This window comes from Phlebotomus papatasi, chromosome 2 (genome assembly GCF_024763615.1).
Source record: "Phlebotomus papatasi isolate M1 chromosome 2, Ppap_2.1, whole genome shotgun sequence".
In the NCBI taxonomy this organism is placed as follows: Eukaryota; Metazoa; Arthropoda; class Insecta; order Diptera; family Psychodidae; genus Phlebotomus; species Phlebotomus papatasi.
In genome coordinates this window covers 35,783,073-35,805,441 of record NC_077223.1, presented here as the reverse complement: position 1 = coordinate 35,805,441, position 22,369 = coordinate 35,783,073, and the positions used below count along the sequence as shown (strand labels likewise).

The 22,369-nt window shown below is 34.7% G+C and overlaps 1 protein-coding gene across 1 annotated transcript in view; it reads right to left on the bottom strand.

Annotated features, from left to right (window-relative positions):
- The window catches only part of LOC129802325 (MOXD1 homolog 2), a 391,421-nt gene that overhangs the window by 270,954 nt on the left and 98,098 nt on the right, over positions 1-22,369 (bottom strand). The window contains exon 3 of the mRNA XM_055848051.1: positions 5,254-5,969. Coding sequence (XP_055704026.1) covers positions 5,254-5,535 — 282 coding nt within the window. The 5' untranslated portion in view covers positions 5,536-5,969. The remainder of the gene's footprint in view (positions 1-5,253; positions 5,970-22,369) is intronic.

Below are 22,369 nucleotides of genomic sequence, written 5' to 3'. Positions count from 1 at the left end.
GTTTAGCTCAGTTCCCGAACGTCTCAAAATTCTAAATAGCACACAATTTAACTGGTTTAGGGGGAACTGGGGCAGTAGTAATCTGGGGTAGTTGTAAACACTGTGATTTTTTTCATTAATTTTAAGACTCCAGAGGATAAAACCCATAAGCATTCATAGATACCATGGGGATGTATGTCCACAGATAAATTGGTCAATAAAATCCTAATATACTTTAAAAATAAAAATCATTTTCCTGAAAATGTTGACATTTCGATTATTTTGATGATTTGGATTTCCACCTGGAAATTAAAAATTGTGTAAAATAATCGAAATGTAGCAATACCAGTTCTTTCCTACATCTTTTAGGATTATATTTATGGATTTACTAGACAAATTGAGATTCTCATTATTTCAAAAGAATTAATAATTGGTCAGAAAACAGCATTTGGGGTAGATGTAAACAGGCAATTTCAATTTCACAAAATGAGTAGGTAAAAGAGCGGGAAATTGACCTTCATGCGAAATATCTATAATTCACAGATTACGAAAAAAATTGGTGGCACTGTGTTCAATAAAAAGTCACATGATGTCAAAATATGGGGAAAATCCATTGAAAAATGTCTTTGATATGCATGCTTTTAGTTTTTTTGCTATTTTGATTATTCTTTGTAAAAAGTGTCGTGATTTTTTGAAAAATATACAGTCTTTATATATCTCTTAAGTAATTAAAATAATCGAAAGGGGTGCAAAGTTAATTTCAAGGGTGGGAAAAAAGGTGTTTACTTCCTCCCCAGAAAGTGGTTACTTCTACCCCAGGTATTTTGTGAAAAGAGAAAAATGCACAGGGACACAAATTTTATTTTTATGGAAAACTCAATTGTTTTCCAGCATCCGCATTACCCTCGATGAATTGCCTATACCCAAGGGTAAAACATGAGCTAAGAAATATTTTCCAAAAAATCACGGTGTCCTTGGAAAATCACCTCAAATTCGCATGTATCGAAAATGATTACATGTGCCCCAGTCTCCCCTAAGTCTAAATTTTTCAAAAAAAAAAAAAAAAAGAAAAATTGGCTGATAAAAAATTAGTTAAAGTGCGATATATGGCTAAACGTTAAGTCTGAAGCCCATGTTAGGTTTTGTGTTCTTCATAACAAAAACGAATACGGTTTAACTGTTAATTTCTCAATAGATTAGATTAGATTACAGTGGGGGCGGTTCTTCTCGGAACCGCTGCACCCAGGCCTCCTTTTGGGCCTATTATGCATACCCGGTTAATTTCTCAATAAGTTTTAATTTCTCAATAAGCATTATCTTTAAGAAAATTCTTACTTAGGTTTGTATATATAAAGTTAACGGTGATTGCCTTTACAGAACGGTTTTTGTTAAGGACGTTATTGTTTTTAATGACATCCCGAATGACAGACGCTCTTCTGTAGCTGCCATTAGGCAATTTTTGCAAATTTTAGCCTGAAAAGTTTAGGATTTTGACTTTTTTCTATTTAGTTCTCTTTGCTGTTAATTCTTAAATTTCTTTTGTTTTTGTATTTTTTCTCTCCTCTCTATTGTTTTTTCTCTTTTTTTGGTTTTCGTTTTCTTTTCTATTATTGTGAACAAAAATAGTAATAATTATAATAATTACACATATGTGAAAATAAAGGCCTTCGGAAACTAGTCTAAAGATCGTTTTACTCAAACTTTCTCATTTTCTCTCTTGAAAGATTTTGAAATTTAACGTAAAAATGAACCGGTTCCAATTGGTGTTGAATAGGTTTTGAACTACTTCATAATCAATCACTAATTTTGATCCGAAAATCAATTATGTTACTCTAAAAGCTATTTTCTAGGAACCTTTAAGTAATTTGTGAATCGGTTTAAATCGGTTGAGAACCGGTAAACAGTAAATGATGCGAGAGTACTTTAGAGACATAGTATCTAATACCGGCTTCAGACCTAAAAATTACAATGTACTTTTGCCGCTCTTGTTACGTTCCTTATAAGCCTTGATGACGAATAAATATCTATCTATCTATGTCACAAGATCGAGCACTTCGCGAAGCCTAGGAAGCTTTGCTACCCCTTTTTAATTTATACATTATTGAATAAAAAACTTCGAATTTTGGTTCACAATTATTTTGTTTTTATTGGGTATAACGGGTAATATTAGATAAAATTCTTAACAATTTCATATCTATTAAAATCGGAATTAAGAATCTTTTTTTTCAATTATTATTTTCCTCTATAAAGTTAGAGTAAAATTTTACTCCTTGAATAATGTCAATGATGCAAAAATTGATTTACAGGATAGAAGAGTCTAAATGACAGGGCTTCGTGCTTAGATGGGAATGGGACTGTCAAATGGTGAGAAAAACAGTTAAAGATATATTACATATTACTCTCTCCTTAGACTTCGAACAAAGCAAGTAATTAAGTTTAATAGAAGCTCTGTCGATTTTACATGGATACATTTTAAACCTTTTAAACCATGAAAGAATATCTATAAAATGTAATTTATTCTAATTAATTAATGGTAGAGTTCCTTATCGTGATTATAGATCCGATTTAAACATTTTAATAGCAGTACGACACAATTATACGAACGTGAAATATTGGTGACTATTGCGCCACATGTTTCCTGGTTAAATGGTGAAACCTCAAATATACTGCCAATTTAGATGGTGGCTAATGCTAACTTGTGAATGCACAGTGGTCTCATGAAATAAAAAAAAACTATTCTATAAGTAATAGTTTTTCAAGTGGTAGAAATTTTGAGAAAATCAACAAGTGATTGCAAAGAGAACAACATAATAAAAAATACGTAAATACGTTGCTCCTCAAAATAATTTCTATTTAATGGGTAAATTGTCAAGCAATAAACAATAACTAAAATTTTACTCTGACCAGAATAGGTCTGGTCGTATGTACCATAATTTGTGTTCATTTTAGAGCCAAGAATATGTAGAATTATGTTCCTTATGCACTTTCCAGTTATCGTTATTCAATATTGGGAGAATTATATCAAACATCCTATCAGAAATTATTAACAACACAGAGTATCGATGAGAATATTTATGAAGTCAATTTAGTTAGTGTCTCAACTGTATCGAATATGTTGGTTAATCGAGCAAGAAAGTGCAGAAGACGAGAGAATTGGCAAAGGGATGATGGTGATATCATTTGCACCACCAACTTCTGGGGTAGCGTCAACATTGACAAAGAAATTCTCTTTTGGTGATACCAACCCTCTGGTGATACACCCATCCACAATGCCTCAGAGATAATTTACCGACACTCACCATGGAGTTTCTCTATACCCTGCTTGTGGGAAGGAATGTCTTGTGAGCCGAGATGGAGACGCAAATGACTAAAGGATGGCACCCATTGGGGGCTAATCATCCCAAAGGAGTTGGAACTACGATTCTAAGAAACATTGACTTTTAATTTTGAAAATCTTATTAGAAAATTGTAAAATAAGCTCTTTTTAAGATACTGATTAATCATATCAATAGCCGCATTTGTAGAGGGGTTCTTCATAAACCACAAGACGATATCTCAAACTGATTAACGTCTATTCTCACATGGAAATGTTTGCAATGAATTTACACAACGTAAAGGTTAGAAGAGGCTTTTCAAAAGCTTTAAGTTACATATTAGATGAATCTTAATGAGTAAAATTTTAAAGGTAAAATGTTTTAGGGGATCAGTCTGAGTGTATTTGAACTGATGAGAATCTAGTCTAATCATTATTTTGATTACAAATACGTTAGGCGGTTTCTAGGCTTAAGCCGTAAATCTGTCTAGCACATGAGAGTGAAGCACCCTAGTCGCCAAGGTTTTTTCAAAACTTTTAGACCGTCTTCAGACTAGAGGTTTAGCCCAGTTCCCGAGGGTCTCAAAACCTTAAACAGCAACCGATTTTATTGATTTTTCAAAATGTAATAGGTCATTTGCCCTTAATAAACCAATCCTATGTCAAAATTTTCCAAAAAAAATCTTGACTGATAAGATATTAGAGAAGTTAAGCCATATGGCTAAGCCTTAGGTCTGAAGCCCGTATTAGTGTGTCTTCTGACTATTTACAGTAGACTCTCGCCAATTCGGCTCTTTTAAGATCGAATTTTAATTCAGATAGCAGTTGCATTTGCATTTGAAAAAAGGTTTGTTGTAATTTTTCTAGTTTGATTATAATTATGAAATGAATCATTATATGCTAAAATTTGGCATGGTTTGTCTGAGTTTTGATGAGATTTTGCATTATTAAGGGATTTTCATGCAATTTACGACATATATGAGTGAGTAAACTCAATATGTGTAAGTAGATGAATAAAAAAATCGTTGTATTTCAAAAAGTTTGTCGCCCGAATTTATCTCTAATTCGGGTGACATTTCGGTCCCAATTGTCCGAATTTGAGAGAGTCTACTGTACTGTCCATCACGTGATAAGATGAGCCAAACTAACCAAACAAACGTCCACTATTCCTGGTTAAGCTTTTATCTAATATTGATCGTTCTAGGGAAAAGTCGATACGGTTCTGACAGATATCTATAAGAAGCTGGTTTTAACACTACTGTTGAATTTTCAAATTTCAGTGAACCAAACTCAATCAATGAATAACCCTTTTGATGGGTGAATGATGAGAAACTTGAGAAGCTACTGAGAATATTCCTTCTCGGAAATTGTATAAATTATTACGCTGCGTCCTGTAAGCTTCCACCTATGCTAAAGTGTTTCGGTATTTATTTATTATTAATGTGTTTCTGACACCACTTTCATCGTCAGATGGTTTCACAAGCATGATATGGCATCCTTAAGCGTTGGCACTTTCATGAATTCCTCCTGACACTTTTCCCGTAAGACAAGAACATGGACTTTTCGGGCATTGGGATGCCAAGACATCCCAAGAATAGAATTCTGATGAAAGTTGAATTTTCCCCATGAACCCATGGTGTACTGTATGGGGGGGGGCTACTTATATCCTTTTAAGACGTCACCCAAAGTATGAGGAAATGTGATGAGATGGTAAATATAATCAAGGATGGTTAATGGTATGTCGTGCTATATCGCAAAATTGTTACGAAATAGAAGTGTCAATCATTGATGGTTTGGTGTTTAAAAAATTATCATCATGCCATCGTAATTGATTGATGTCTCATCTTCTGACACATTAATGGATGCCTTCGTTCTTGTTTCGCTTTTTTTCTTTTGCTTTTGCCCAAAAACTTTTCCTTCCTTAATGATGAATATAAGGGGGTGGTTGGATAAGAACTCACCTGAAAGTACGGTTGTCCCTGATCCACCCATCCGATGGCCATGTCAGCACCAGATAACGTGCCATCTTCGGAGAATCCAACTCCGACGTAGCCCAAAGTCTTTGCCTGGATCTCCATTGTTATCTCTGCTCCCCGGACCGTCCATAGAAGACGAAAGTTCTCATTGAAGTCCACAGCATGATCCCAATTAGCACCCCATGCCATGCCTTTGAGACACACCATCACCAAAAGTAACACCAATTTGCCCGACATTGTCACTCTTCTTGTAGAAACAATTTTCATTAAAAGTCAATTGCTATGTGGAATTTTTCCTTTTCTAAGAAAAAGAAAAATAGACCCGGGGAAAAAAATAGAACAGGAAATCACCCACAGAAAGTTATTTTTCTCACAAAGCACAAATTGAATATTTATCAGGGTAAATTCTCAATCTTCAAATTAATTAAACTTTCCGCCTCTACCTTCCGATGTATCACACAATTTGCACGGCAAAATCTCTCTTAAGCACAATTGTATTAATTATATCTCAACACGCACGAAAATCACCATCGCACAAATTCACTCAAACTGCCCTCCAATTTACCCCCAAGGAAAGGAAAAAATAAAAGTTCTTGCACAATGTACAAGTTTTCACCCTCTTGCAGAGTAGTATGGGGGATTTATCCGTGAGAGAGAAGATCAACTTTTCCCGTCTGGACTTGTCAGATTTCCTTCGGCATCTGCAAGAAAAATGGCACGAGTTAGTGGAATTTATATACCATCGCCCACCCACAGCTATCCAATAATATTCTTAGTATTTAATTTGTTTAGAGAGAGATGTTCTAGTGAGATTTGTCATAAAAATATTGTGTCTGTCGATTGAAAGTGACTCTCTCATTTTATGCAATTTACTAAGTCAACCCTAGAAGAAAGCTATATGCATCCATTGCGGAATTACATATATACACTCGGAGAAATATGAGGAAAAAAATTATGGGATTTCGCAAAGAATTCAATGAATAAATGAATTATTTTCTATAAACCAAAAGAAGTAAAAGAAACTAAGTTCGAGAAACTAGTTCGCTCAATTTTTATGAAATAGATTTTTCACATTTTTCCGAAGGTCTTAATCGATGCTAAGACAGCAATGGTCTTTTGCAAATTTACACTAAATACAAGGATTTGTTACGTTGTTTTTGTTTACGTTTCTATGATTACTGTCCTTTTTAACAGGTACGCTTCCATTAGGAAACGGCTGTGTAAGTCGTTTTAATTGAATGGTAATTTAAAATCACCTGACTGATCTGTGATATAGTACAAGTGCAGTGTAAACATTCCCTCCCTGCACGTGATTTTCCTTACTAATTCGATACCTGACGAAGAGGAAATCAATCCTCGTAAATTTGTAGGTAATTAAAACGGTCAGTTTCAATGCAAAATCGTGCGATTTATTTCTCAGAGATCCTAAGAATACGTTTAATTATCCCTTATCCTGGAGATTCCTGGGGATTTCAGTGGCGCAATAGGCAAGACCGTTGGGTCTTGGATGGATATATGTCCGGCTTGACTCACAGTGTTGTGAGTTCAAGCCCCGCCCGGTACAAGTATTTGAATATCGAGAAAGAAAGACATTTTCACTAAGATAAAACGTAATAAAAAAGCGGTGGCAGCCAAAATCCCGAATGTTTAAAATCCTGAATGGGATGAAATTATATTGAGGAAAATATTTAGAATAATTTCCCGAGACACAGAAGATTTCCCTTTGCCTCCAGCAAGCGTGAGTGCAATCGTGGGAGTAGTATGACCAGTATGACACTTTTAAGAATTCGAGATTTTGGCTTTCGTAATTTTGGCGTTCGGGATTTTGGCTTTCGGGATTTCGGCTTTCGGGATTTTGACCGGGACCCATAAAAAAGCATCACCTCTGCCCAAAAATTCCGGGAACATGGAAGAAGCATCCACACTACGAGAAAGGTGTTCCTGAGCGATCTACGATCAGCAGATTCTTCCAACACGAGCTTTTGTAATGCAAATAAAGCGTCTCGATACGATTAATAATAATAGACAAGAAGCTTAGAGAATTAAAAAAAAATAAAATCATATCAAGTAAGATGTTTTTTGACAGCTGTCAATATTTTAATTATGGACTACCAATCTTTTATACAAGGTTTTAATAGATTATGTAGATTTTTGTGCAAGTCGCTAAATGCTATTTCAATGAAATATGAAAAGGGAAAATATTCCTCCTGAACATTTTTTAATACAAAACTGTTCTAAAGTGCTTCTGCATTATCGACTTTTCTTTGTATTGGTTCCTATCTCGACTGCTATCCTCTGTCCTGTTCGTGTTTAAAAACCGCCAAACACTCATGACAGGAACTAATACAAAGCAATGTTCATTATGTAGTAGCACTTGTGAATAGTAAAGTGCTAAAACCAATTGCAGAAGACAGATTTCTTGTTTTCATCTTTCCTGGGAACAGCAAAATAATACGTTAAGTGTTTATTAGATAGATGACAGGAATGTTCCGACTACCATCAGAATTTTACTATTGTCAAATAGTATTGTCAAACAAAAAAAAAACGTTTTTATATATCTTTTATAAAGTGATTTTAATATCAAAATAATGGTGCTATTCCAATGAAAAATGTATATGTTTTTTTAGCACATTACTGTTCTCATGTGCTTCTACATAATCGACTTTTCTTTATGTTGGTAGGGTCGAAGGAACACCTCTTCGATAGGGAACCCCTATAGACACTTTTGTCAAAATGATGAAATTTATTTAATGTATTTGGTAAAATGTAAGTAATATTATCTGTAATCTACTTTTTCTTATAAAAAGAGATGCTCAAATTTCATATTCTAAATCGGTACTGAAAGTGTCAATAAGTATGGCATGATAAATTCTTAAATTGTCTATAGGTGTTCCTTTCACCCTACCTGTCACGAGTGCTTGATGGTTTAGAATTTAGAACATGGCGAGGACTGGGGAATTGAGACAGGAACTGACAGAAAAAAGGTCTTTTATTCAAAACCTTAGAACTATAAAATGCTAAAAGAACGTGTTCATTTTTCATTGGAATAACACCATAAAGCGTGCTTTTAATTTAAATATTTCCGTTAGTAAAATTGTTTCTCTGAGTGTAGTAATTTATGTTAGATATCCCAAGTGCTATCGTATACATAATTGTGCGATGTGATAAGCGCAGTGAATGATGAAGAACAACACTTAATCTCGCTTCACTTATCTGATTTAATTATTAATCACGCTTTAAGAGAGATGGTGTTTTCCAACAGCTTTTTCCTCTTGAAACATTAAAAGCAGAGCACGACTTTTGACAAAGTGACGCCAATTTTCTATGCAGCACTATCTATTCACCCAGACTTTGCCAACCAACAAAAAGTGATGCATCAAACTAAAGAAAAAGAGTGGTCCATTAATTAAGACTAATGCTCTTTAGCCATATTATAGTAGAAAAGTTACTTTTGTGGTCATCATCGACAAGGATCGTCGTAATAAAATAATATGTGTCAATCATAAATTTCCGCTTGTTTACTTCATTTGAGTGGTCTTGTGATAGAAATTGTTGTGAACATGACATACAAAAGATATTCATCATCACCCATATTTTCTGCTGTTAGAACTTTCAGTTGTTTTATTGATTACTTTATTTTTATATGTTTATACCCATAAAATAGAGATATTTTAGATTTCACATCTCTTCACTTTGCGATTAATGAAGTGTCGTAAAAAAAAACTCTCAGAATTTAGAACAAACATCAATAAATTGCTTTCTTATGCTTTTCCGCATCCTCAAAACATTTCATCCTCTGCAGATATTCAAGCTGTGCTAACTCAAGCATGGACAATTTTCCTCCGAACATTTTGGATGGAAATTGTGAAAATTTATTTCATTTACTCTGGGGAATATAATGCATATTCCAGAAAAAGCTCTGTAGAAAACTCGAACAAAATTCACAGATTAAATTCAATTCTGCTTTTAAAATAGTCACCAAAATACAAGAGCCTTCGGAGAGTTCTAAATTTGCCTCCATATAAAGAAATTACTTAAAGCGTTTTCGAAATAATTCAAGAGACATACATTCTAATGCATGAGCGGAAAATACTAACAAGAGGGGGGTGGGAGAGAAAGAAAATAAGTCTGGAGATATTGTTATTTTTCTATTAGGGGTCACCGAAAACCAAAAATTAATATCTCCTATCGTTTGGTCTATTTACTGGTAAGATACTTATGGAAAAAAACGAACACAGTGATAGAAGAACTGTACCAAATTTCGGTCAGCTTGCAACTTCGGCTAGCTTGCAATTTCGGCCAGCTTGCAATTTCGCCCATCTTCCAATTTCGGCCATCTTCCAATTTCGCCCTCTTCTTTTGTTCCTTAAATTTTCATGAATTTTTAGTTTTTTTTTTGCTCAAAAGATTATACAATGCAAAAAATAACAAAAAATATCGAAAAGATACAAAAGAAAGGAACTATATGAATCAAGGTGACCGAAATATTACCTTAAGTTATGTCTAGGGAAAACTGGGGCACTACCAAACACAGGGAAGCACAAAACACTAATTTTTATTTCTAAACTACTTGGACTACCTCGACCATTTCTTCAGTGGATAAGCATTCCTATAGTCACTATAAATTTCCATAAGTCTTGTCCTCTGAAGTCGAATATCTGATTAAAAAATCGCAGTGTTTGGTGGTGCCCTAGTTTCCCTTATATTTTTATTCATTTTAAAATGAATTAAGAATGATTTTAGAGAAAAGAAAAACGATAAACTATCTACAAGGCTCAAATCACCACTCCTTAAAAAGAAGTAAAGAATATTAAATTTGAAACTTAAAACTTTGGAGCTTACGTGCAAGTATGCCGAAATTTGGTACAGTCATTCTATGTTTTCTTAAATATTTAAAATATAAAAAAAAAGTTTTTTACGAAGTACGATTGGCTTTAAATTTGGAAACAACTTAAGAATGCAAAAGTTAAATATTTCCACGTCAAATGAATTCTTTTTTAAGATTGATACATAATATTTTAGAATAAATGCCCGAAGAAGTTTGTCAGGTTTAAATTAAGGAGATTTATCGGCCAATACATATCGGATCTTAAAGGCAAATTCACTGATATAAAGGCTAAAGATGTATCTCAGAATAGCCAATTCCCTAGAGGTGAGATTGAAATTAGTTGGAACAGTTGCTATACTCTCATCATCTCCTTAAAATATCTTGTATGCAATAGATTTCCGAGAAACTTAATGGAATTCCAAAAAGCTTTGAAATACGTCAATTTGACGTCAGTAATTTTCATATTCTAACAAAATTTGGTATACTGTTCTGTTTTATTATGTGATGTATAAACATTCAAAATATTAATATGTTTAGAAAATACCTATCACATGCCAGTGCATTAAACTATGAATTTGAACAACTGAAACTAATTTCAAAAGTTAACACTAAACCCAATATTATTTATCATTTAATAAAATTCTATGGCAAAATTGGCTCGATATATTTGATTTCAAATATTCGAATATTCATTATGTGTCAATATGACAGATGACAAATCCCACGTCAAAGTTACCGTGAAGCAATTGAATTACTTTCCCTGTGATATTTTAATAAAATTGCTTTACAAATAATCTAAATTAGAAGTACTAATTGATAGTGTTGGGTCAGAAGACTGCAAAGAAAGAAAGCGTCTGTGTCGCAAAATATTGACAAAGAACAAACTTACGTTCCATCCTCTAATAGAAATATTGACATAAATAATATTTCATGTCTAGTTCTATATATATATATTATTTGACTCTGGGGATTTTCTCCTGCTGTATTTCATCTGGCGAATGGCTGGGAATACAAGAAGCAGACTCTTATTTATTTACTAATTCAATTTAAATGTGATAATGTGCAAGTTAGCATCATCTGAAAGTCAAAATCAACATGAAACTACCCAACAAATACATTTTCCTCACTTGTGCTGAATTTATACAATTGTGGAACTCTGTCTGTCCCTTCACCAGTCATATAATGTTATTTATAAAATTATAAATTTCTCACAACTTCTTAAACTACTGGATTTGTATGAATGGAAGTCATCTGATTTAAAGGGAAATATTTCAATTAAATATTTTTCTCGTACATGATTCTTGCTTTTGCCAATTAACCCTTTAGGGTTCCTGCACATTAGAAGCAATTTTCTTTAAAAATTGCCTTTTTGACTGAGTTTTGACACTTCTTCTTACTGGCGGTTATACGAGATTTCCTGCAAAAAGACGGTTTTTGCAAAAAAAAAATCTTCCATATGTAGGGGAAAGTACTATTCCTTCGAACGTTCATATCTTCGAATAATGCAAATTTCTTTTACTTTTCCACAGAGACACATAAATATCAATAATTGATAATAAGTTAACTAATATTTAATAGGAATGAGTTCGTCTCTTAGGAAGAATAAAAGAAAATTCACATTATTCGAAGGCATGAACGTTCGAAAGGAGAGTACTTTCCCCTGACAATAATAATAATGGTAGCACAACATTCCATAGAGGAACTTAGGCCTTCCAGCAAGGAGAGTTCGGGATATCCATTAATATTTTTGCATTCCAGGGATGGGGTGATCAGCCCAATGCCCCGTAGAATCAAGTACACTGAAGCTCACTGGCGAAAGCCGGATTCGAATCCGGGACACTTGCATCATAGAGCGAGTGTTCTACCTCTTGACTCATTGGGTGCCCTGTTCCCAATATTTAGAGGCCTTATGGGTCACAAAACATCTGAACAAACACCGAACTATCGTCGCTAATCGGTCAAGTTTCTGCAGTAATGAAGGAGCTTGGCGGAAGCGTGGTGAGGAAAACCGAGCTTAATCGATCGGCTAAATTATCGTTTTTCGAAGCTGTGTTCCTTCCTATTCTAACCTATGGTCATGAGATTTGGGTATTGATTGAAAGTATAAGATCGCGAGTACAAGCTGCCGAGATGAGGTACCTCCGGGCGGTTAAGGGAATCACTCGTCGAGATTGAGTAAAGAATGTAGCCGTTCGTGAAGAACTAACAGTCGAGGAGTTGCTTTTTCGGGTTGAGACATGTTCACCGCATGGATGGAAAAAGATTTCCCAGAACAGCTATGCCAAGCCATTGCGAGGAGGCGTCGACTTCGAGGCAGACCTAGGACAAGTTGGCTGAATCAAATTCAGAATCTTGCCTTGGAACGTCTTGGGATCGAAACCGAACATCTTCCTGAAGTGGCGGAGGATCGGCAAGCGTGGGCTGCTAATTTGGATGTCATGGGGCCGCGACTTCAATAGGGATAAGCTTTTGAAAATGATGATGATGATGATGATGACAAAACATCTGAAAAGTACGCATCATCAACAGTTTACCGGTTCATTAAAGATTTGAACAGGTTTATAAAGCACTCAAAAAATCACCTAAAATGGCTTGGAAGTTTTACAAATAATTTTGAGCGAAAAATGAGCTATCGGTTCATTAAATCTATTACTGTTACTTTTCCGAATTAAATATTATCGATTAGGACGATTGGAATAGGTTCAATTTTGTCATAAATGCCAAGACCGTGTCAATGAGCGCAAACATGACCACATGCGATTGAACAATACGCTCTCATATTCGGTTGACACATACGTTCAATCTTTGATATTGAAAAATTTTTATAAGGAACGATTTAACGAACGAGTTTTCGAAAAATACCAAAACACATAGTGAGCCCGATCACAAGTAGATTTTGATTCTCCAATAGTGTCTTGGATGAAAGGTAAATGGAACTCTATTTGAGAGTGAATATAGTGAAGGGGGGGCTGGCAAATAGTTCCATTGCCTCACTGAAGGTACTGCAAAGAACCCTGCAGCCGTCCCCCCTCACTTTGCTTATGCTCACAGGCAACCGGGCCACAAGTAACCGGAAAGTCCAGCCACCATTCTGTGGCTGCAGAATATATATATATATATAAAGTCGTTGAAGTTCGAAGAATTCAAATTCAATTTCGAATTTTTTTACTAAATTTTCGAACAAGATGGGGAAAATCTATCAAATATCACACAAAAAGCTGGCAAAAGAGTTACTCAGTGATTATGGAGTGATTAAATACTGGGGCGAGAACAGTACACGTCGTTGTTCAGGTGTTTTCCTCACAACAATGTGAAGACCGTCACATTTTGACATTTGAGCACTTCGAAATTCGAATAGGATGTTACTTCCGCCACCTTGCGAAAGTATTAAGAAGTAAGAAAGTCTCTTTTTTGGATCTTCAAATAGATTTTCGAATTTTTCAAGATCTACTTCTGTACGGAAAGAGTCTTGGAATGATATGGGAATGGATGGAAGAAAAATGAGATGCATGTTAATGATACTTAGGTCAACTGATGGGAGGTTCTCCTGAAGGTCCCAAGACTTTATCTCTAATCGTTTGGCCTCTAGATCTGATGAGAGATATCGAAAAATTTGAAACTTACACTGAATGAATTTTCGGTCTGATGAGATGTAGCAGATAGTGGACGGAAAAATAGACCTCTCTTGATTTTTGCTCTTTAATTCTTCACGACGCGACGTTTCGAGGACGAATGTCCTCTTCATCAGGTTTCGAATTTGAGGAAAAATCACGTACAGGTCGGAAATTTTACTGCTGCACTTCACTTGAATTTTTTCACAATTTTTCTGCTGACACAGAAACTCCAAAAGACTGTGTCAGCCTTTTAGATAGTGAACATCTCCAGGAAAAATTGTGAAAAAATTCAAGTGAAGTGCAGTAGTAAAATTTCCCACCTGTACGTGATTTTTCCTCAAATTCGAAACCTGATGAATAGGACATTCATCCTCGAAACGTCGTGAAGAATTAAAGAGTAAAAATCAAGAGAGGTCTATTTTTCTGCTGAAACTAAGACTTATAAAATTCTTCCAAAATATGAGGCCTTAAGGAGTAAGGAAGAAGTCGAAATAAAACTCAAACTCGAAGGATTATAAGGTCAAAGGAACACTTCTTCGACAGAGAACCTCTATTGACACTTTTGTCAAAATCTTGAAACTTATTTACAATATCTAATAAAATGTCAATAATATGACTTTTTTTCCCTTAGTCTACGTTTTCTGATAAGGATAGATGTTCAAATTTCATATTCCAAATGGTACAGAGTAGAGTGTCAATAAGTCCTGACACGACTTTTTAAAGTGTCAATAGGTGTTCCTTTCACCCTATATGTATACTGCTCTCTCTGTACAGTTCAAGCAGTAAAATGTGTTTTTCAAAAATTCGTCTATTAAGATTCCATATAAGTTCTTAAAGGGTTAACTAGAAAATCCAATTACTCTTTGAAGTTGGTAGTTTTAGCTGGAGTAGTTCCAATTTTCAACTTTCAGGATCTTCCTATTCTGCGAACAAGGTGAAATAGATGTTTGTCTAACTAGGAGACAATACATTGTTATTTGCTGAGTAGAAAGAGTGTTGAAATCAAAATACAAGACAATTTGTGCAACTCTTGCACATCATTTTCCCAGGATATGTTCTTCCCTGACTTGCCATCTCCATGATTGCTGTAACACGAAAATTTTGTGTATGCAAACATGTGAATTCAGCAAAAGTTTTCCATTGAGTTCATTTTATATATATTTTTTTAAGTTTTTGAGAGGTGGAAAAGATGGTATACATTGTAAAATGCTTTATTTTGCAATGCACATCATCAACAATTTTCAACTTTGAGTCTTTGCAGACGCATAGAGTCCTTCGGGGGTGTATATAGCCTCCCCTCACAGAAAATATAAATAGAATACCCAGGGCAAGAAACACGAGAAAGAGAAAAGACATCATGGAGGATGGTGCAAAACACATAAAACTCCTTGAGGATACAGGATGGAAATTGAGCAACAATCTCCGAGTTTGCCAGGCAAACTTACAATGATGTTGTAGCACATAATGACAGTGGTAGAAAGTGCATGTGAAGGGGATGAAATTGTGCATTTTATGTGCAATTTCCCACCCATGGTAAACTTTATTTGCGCCCCCAAGCACCGCATTTTCATCCTCAGTCCGAAACATCGTCCACGAGACTTTTGGAGTAGCTAGCCCCCCAATGCCTCCCCCCCTAAGAAACTCACACCCCTTTGCTGGGTCACGAAAAATGCAGATAGTCCGTATACAAAAGTTTTCCCCATTTCCAACCTTTCACCATCACTGGAGAAAGGTGCTAAAAACGACGCCTAGATTTTTCTACGTTGAGAGGAAACGACGAAGAAGAGAACAAGAATTGCCAAGAAAAGCTTATTTAGCACATTGTACACTCTCTCCTAGGAAAAAAAAGAAAGTAGGGAAGAGAACCACCAAGATTGTTGTGAATACATGCAATGGATCCAGGGAAAAGTTGCACATTTATCAGAATAGATACCAAGTTCCAACTTGGACTTTTCTCTTATCAAATACTCGGTGAAACTTTAAATAGATCTCTGGCACAGTCTCTTCTCAACACTAACTACTCCGTTAGATTCATTTCACACTGGAGTAGTTTTAAAGCATTTATAGTTTAGTGAAGGATTAGCAGTGTTTAGTGCATATTTGAAATGGGGTATTTTAATTCAAAATCTGCTTCGAAAGCTCTACTATGGTAATATTACAATGAATACATGTGCTTTTAGCACTTTACTGTTCCTAAGGTGTTTCTACATTATCAACTTTCTTTCGCAACTGCTTAGTGGCTTTAAAACACGGCGAAGACTGGGGAAACAGTCGACTCGGGAACTAATACAAAGAAAAGTTGATAATGCAGAAACACTTTATAACAGTAAAGTGCTAGAAAAACATGTTCATTTTCCATTGGAATAGCACCATAATGTCCTAGACACACTTAAAACTAAAGTCCAGAGACGACTAAGCTCGTTCATAGCCAAGTCAGTTCCTGACACACTACAAACGAGTAGTAGAGGAGTTTAAGTAGAAACCAAGTATTTTTTCGGGAACTTGGTGTAGTTCTTGCATGGATACTTGCTGTGTACACCTGTGCGAGTCTTTTCCGTATAGTATTGTTGTCCAGGCTGGTGGAAGTCGGCTTTCATAAAGGGTTCGTCGTCCATTAAAAGACATCTTTCAAAACCTTTACGAAGGTGATCATTCAGCTTTCTGGACCTTGCTTTGGCGGACTGTCGTTGCTTATCTGTACGATGAGGTGCAGGTTAGGCTTTATAAGTCACTAAATCATTCTTAATTTTATGAACTAGATAGTGTGAAATAGCCGTCTTTTTGGCCACAGCTCGGAGGGATAGAGAAGGGTTCCTCTTAAAGTACCCTAGCACCCTTTTCTCCATGTCGCGGTCTTGAATTCCAGGCTTCCTACCACCAGTTTGCTTTCAAACAATCGTCTTTGTATCCTTGAATCGCAATACTACCTTTCGGACTGTTGAGCGCGACTTTCCGGTAAGTTTTCATATTCAGATTCTCTCCATCTTCTAGAGATATCTCAACCAAAAATCAATATTTTTTAACGAGAGTGGTATCAAAGCAAGATCATAACAAGTGTTGGGGAAATTCAAACGATTCCACACTTTAAATAGTTTTTCGGAGTGTAGTAATGTACAATGGCGGCCAATAAAATAGAATCACTCCTGAAAACTTGAGTTTTTTTTTACTTTTGGTACCTTTTTTCTAGTATGTTTAAAAAAAATTAATTTAGAAATGTTAAAGTAATTGCCTTACGTCGGAAAAGTACACTACTTGTCGCAAAATGCGCTTCTGCATAATTATAACTTAGCCAGAACTTACCTGAGGACCCTGTCAACTTTATTTGTCCCATATAATAGCTTGCGATGAATTGCTACATTGATTTTACCACATTGAACAATTCGAAAATCCTGAATTGTTATTGTTTTTTCAATACCATTGGGACATGTAAACGATAGGAACCAAAATTTCGAATCTTATATTTACGTAAACGCTATATTGTGTTACGGGTTATTAATTTTCGTAATTTACTTTGGTCAGCTATGACTTTTACGATTATTCCATGTTTTCGTAGCCTCAAAAATCTAATAGAGCCTCTACCGAGAAAGTTCTACATTTTCTCCAATTTCTCGTAAGGTAAAGTGCTCTCGAGTCGACCGGTTCCTCGACTCGAACGCAGGGTCAGTTTTTGAATGTTTTATGGTGAATTTCTGTAAAATTGTCACTGATTCGTATTTATTTATGAAATAATTGACCTATTAATGTTAGATCATACGCCAAATATTAGTGGAATTATAAATAAATTGAAGTAATAACTCTACCGGTCAAATTGAGGAACTGATCGACTTGAGGGCACTTCACCTTAGTTTCCTTTATCCAAACTTGGAAAATCAATTATCAAAACACTAAATAATTACTGACATTACACTAAAATTTTGTTGTTTTTGAAATACTTGAAATTAATTTCAGTTTATGACTATAAATGAAAGTGATTCTATTTTTTTTTGTCCCAGTAGAACTTCACTACTGACAAATTCTGAGTAAAAATACTGACCTTTTGCGGTCAGTACTGTAATTTTCGATTTAAGGCATTTACTTTAATAATTATAAATTAAATTTTTTAAATGTACTAGAAAAAAAGTTAACAAAAGTCAAAAATCTCAAGTTTTCAGGAGTGATTCTATTCTTTTGGCCGCCACTGTATGTTAGATATTCCAAGTGCTATCGTATACATAATTGTGCGTTGTGATAAGCGCAGATTTCAGAGAGTATAAAATAATATTTTTTGTTAAAAATAAATACCAGCATAGAAAAGAGCTTCTTCTTGAAAAACAACTAGGGTCCAAGGAACACCTACCTCTTCGGCAGGGAACCAGAATTGACACTTTTGCCAAATATTAAAATTTATTTAATGTACATAATAAAATCTCACTAATATGACGTTTTTTCCTTAGTCTACGTTTTCTGATATGGATAGATGTTCAAATTTTGTACTCCAAATGGTATAGAGTAGTGTGTCAATAAGTTCTGACACGACTTCTTAAAGTGTCAATAGGTGTTCCTTTCACCCTAGTTCTGGTACTTTTGATTAAGTCTCAAAGTTTCAAAAACATGTTTACCTATCAAAGGGAATTGTATGTTGTAGTCCAAGTCCGTAGATGTTTAAAAAATCATTTAGCCTTTTGCCAGGATACGGTTCCGCATGCAAAATAACTTTCAATCCGACTAAATTGATTTCTGCACTGTTGTCAGAGAAATTGAGAACACAATATGGGTTAATGTGTCGTCTATTCAATTTAGCATTACCTTTTCTTGGAGCTGATCCAGCACCAAATATCCGAGTATGGAAAATATTTTGAATATTGCCGTCTCTCGCAAAGGTCTGGACTAACATTGCAGAGTGTGAAGTAAATTGTGGATGATGTTTGGAAGCAAAAGTGAGTATTGAAGGTAAGGGGTATATAGGCGAACTTTTGGGTGAGGCAATAAATCTGCATGTTGGAATAAATCAATTGAAATCCATTTATTTAATCCTCTCGAGAATCCCTTCGGTGTCCAACATTTATGGGATGTCTATATGTCCCTGCCACAGCAAAATAGTGCAGAGGCAAACGGAAAGCCACGATAGTGCAGGGGAAATACCTGTGATTTCCATGAGACTATTTTCAATTATCGGCCAACCAACCCCCTATGCCCTGTCCCCCTGGCATTGGCAACCAATGGACTCATGCCGTGGTATTGGCGACTGTAACTGACTCAATGGCAGAAAACAAAGGTGGATGGGGCTTGGTAAAACATTGACAATGTAGTTGGTTGTTGGGGTAGGAAAAAAAAAACGAACACGGTAACTGGTAAAATGCAAATCTCTACAATAAAAAAAATTGCCTGTAGAAGTAATTCAATATTCAAACTATTGCATTGTCCACCTCTTCAGGTGTCACATCCCTTTTTACTAGAACCATCCTCCTTTTCCATTTTAGCATTTTATTGCTCGAACTTCGGAATAGTAGCAACATAAAGTATAGTACTTTTTAAAAGTAAAAGACACTTTGAAAAACAATTACTATGTTCTCTTGCAATTTTATTTGGACCTACAGTCTGAAAGGTTACAGATATCTACTTTGGGGTTATAGCGACCCCCCTTTAAGTCAGATTTCAAATAAGAAATATATTTACATACTCTAAAAACCCGCTGGATCCCCCAGAATCATGTACTTAAAACATGATATACCTAAGTTTTTATCAAAATTTTAGCAAAAGTTTCCTTAACCCTTTAACGACGAGACATTTTTTACGGACTGAAAATCAACAATAAAAATTAATCTGAGAAACATAATCAATGATAAGTCTTACATCTAACCTTGGAAAGCCCAACAGAGTCTGATTCGGTGTATTTTGTGCTTCTATGTACGATAGGGGCAAAAATAGCCCAAAAATTTAAATAATTTTTCTGACAATACCAATGAATATTTTTCGCTTTAATGAAAAATATTACGTATGAGTATTGTAGTTTTTATTGCCAAAAGTGTTTTGCTTAAAAAAAAATTGGAAGTATAAAAAATAAATAAAATCAAATATGAATTTGAGAATATAAAAATTCGCCATTTTTGAGCTTAAATATTTACTACATAGCAAATAGCTAGAGACTTGCAAGAAATATTCTTTATATTCTTTATATTCCTTTAATCTTCTACTTTACAATTATGTACAGACATAGAAAAAATAATAATTTAGGTAGACAAGAAAAATTATTTTCTTTATGGGACACCGGTGTTCCAATCGTCCTTAAAGGGTTAAAACGAAAGTCCTCATAACAGAAGGTCTTAAACAAATTATCATGTTAATTATAATAATTAGAAAATATAATAAATTACAATTCAATATAAATACAAATGTGCTTTAATTAAATCTCGAGAAAGAAAAATTCGCAAAGTTCTTGAATAATCATGACCACGCTCATTCTGCGAATTTTCTAACCATTGATTCCCTATCATTTCACCTGCAATGCACTACACTTGATTTGTTTTTTCTAACGCAGAGATAAAGTCAACCGTTCCCAGCCTTTATAAAGTCAATGAATAAGAAGAAAGAATCCATTCTGTTGATGACAATTGACATCACATAAAATCTGTCACGTGCTAAGTCATTCAATTGAGAGCAAACTTAACGAGTTGAAGCATTAAATCACAACTTTTCTACTAACAGTACAACAAAAATGACATATGAGAAAGTTCTTATTCAATTTTCATACAATAAATAATTTCAGGAGTGCTTCTCCCGGAGCAATTTCTCACACCGATATGTAAATATATATTATATATATTTTTTAATCTTCATTTGGTATAACTTTTCACCTACGTTTTTTTTATTAAAACGATTTTTTTTTCGAAAACCTATTCCAGGAATTTTTAATTTATATGCGTGCGTGTTTTTTAATTGGACTTCTTTGACCATATTGGCCGAGTTATTTTCCATTGAAAAGCTCTACTTTTCCACCAGTAAATTGGCTTTGTTAAACTGATTGATTGATTCGCTGTTTGCACATGACAGTAATTTACTATATAGAAAGCACTTTTCGTATCAGCGGGTTTTTTAACAGGAAATTTATAAAATTCTTTGGGTCTTTTTTTCATTTAGTATACTTTTCACTGAATTACTTTATTAATTTTCAACTTTTAGACAGCACAGTGTTTTTGGATATATGATTCGAAGGTAACGTCCAAAAATTTCTGATGACCATATAAGGGTTTGAACCAAGTAAACTTGAATACGACAGCGAGCTGTCACCACTTGATCCAGGGTGTATCCTCTGCCTATATTAATAATGTTGAATACTTGGGGACCTAAGAACGTCTAACTAAGAACGATCATTCCTTCGAATAATGTGAATTTTCTGCTATTTTTCTTAAGAGACTTACATATTTCTATTAAATATTAGATAGCTTATCGTCAATTATTGATAATTACGTGATAATTATGTATAAGTCTCTTATGCCCTAGACACACTTACGACTTAAGCCGAGAGACGACTTAGTGGAAAATTATGGAAATGTACTTTAATCATTATTTCGAATATAATTACGCTAAGCCGTCTCTCGGCTAATCCTCAGGTGTGTCGATTCCCTTAGAGACGATAAAAGAAAATCACATTATTCGAAGGCACGAACGTTCGAAGGGAGAGTACTTTCGCCTATAACATAATGGAGATCAATGTCCCAGACGGAGTACACGCGAAGAATTCCCAATTTTCCCTGTGAGTCCTCATTTGGAGTAGAGGAAAGACGGTGTGGACAAAATTTCAGAGACAAATCACAGATTTGACCACTGAGGAAGACGCGTTGAAGCGTCGAAAGCTTTGGCAAAGAATTGTGTGTTTTCCCGTCTTGAAAGGATTGCACCCCTTGACGCATCCGGAGGGAGTTCATCTCCTTGACCTTGAGATTATCGTCAGTAATCTACCAAAAACTTCCCCTATAGGGTAAGTGTGCCAAATTTCGGCATAGTTGCATGCAAGCGTCAAAGTCTCAAGTTTGAAATGTAATATTTTAAATTCAAATTGATTTTTTTAATTCTTTCTTCTTAAAGAGTGTTGCTTGGAACATTGCAAAGAGTTTACCGTCTTTATTTACTCTATAATCATTTTTAAGACATTTTAAAATGAATAAAAATATAGACATAGCTTTGGTGCCCTATTTCGGCCACCTTCATTCTCATAGTTTCTTGCCCTTCCGGAATTCTTCCAATATCTTTTTCACGTCATCTAGTTTGTCGAAGCTACATTTTTTGTTATTCTTTTGCATTGTATAATCTCTAGATTACGTAAAATCTAAAAGTTCATGGAAATTCGAGGAACAAAAAAGGTGGCCGAAATTGCAAGCTGGCCGGAATTTGGCACACTTACCCTATATTTTAAGCTATTTTCAGAAATTTAAATTTGAAATTCATGTATTGTTGTAAAACAAGGAAATGTAACAATAAGTGTTGAAATTACTCCAAAGCAGGTATTGATACTACACATAAGTGTTTGAATAACCTACTTGAGTCTTGAAATTTGAAATTTGCAAAACTGGGCTTAAAAGTTTTAAAAAAGATAACAATATTTTAAATATGCTTAATGAAAGCGCCAAATATAATAAAAAAACACCAGATTATTTAAATTAAAATCGAACCTGGGACACTT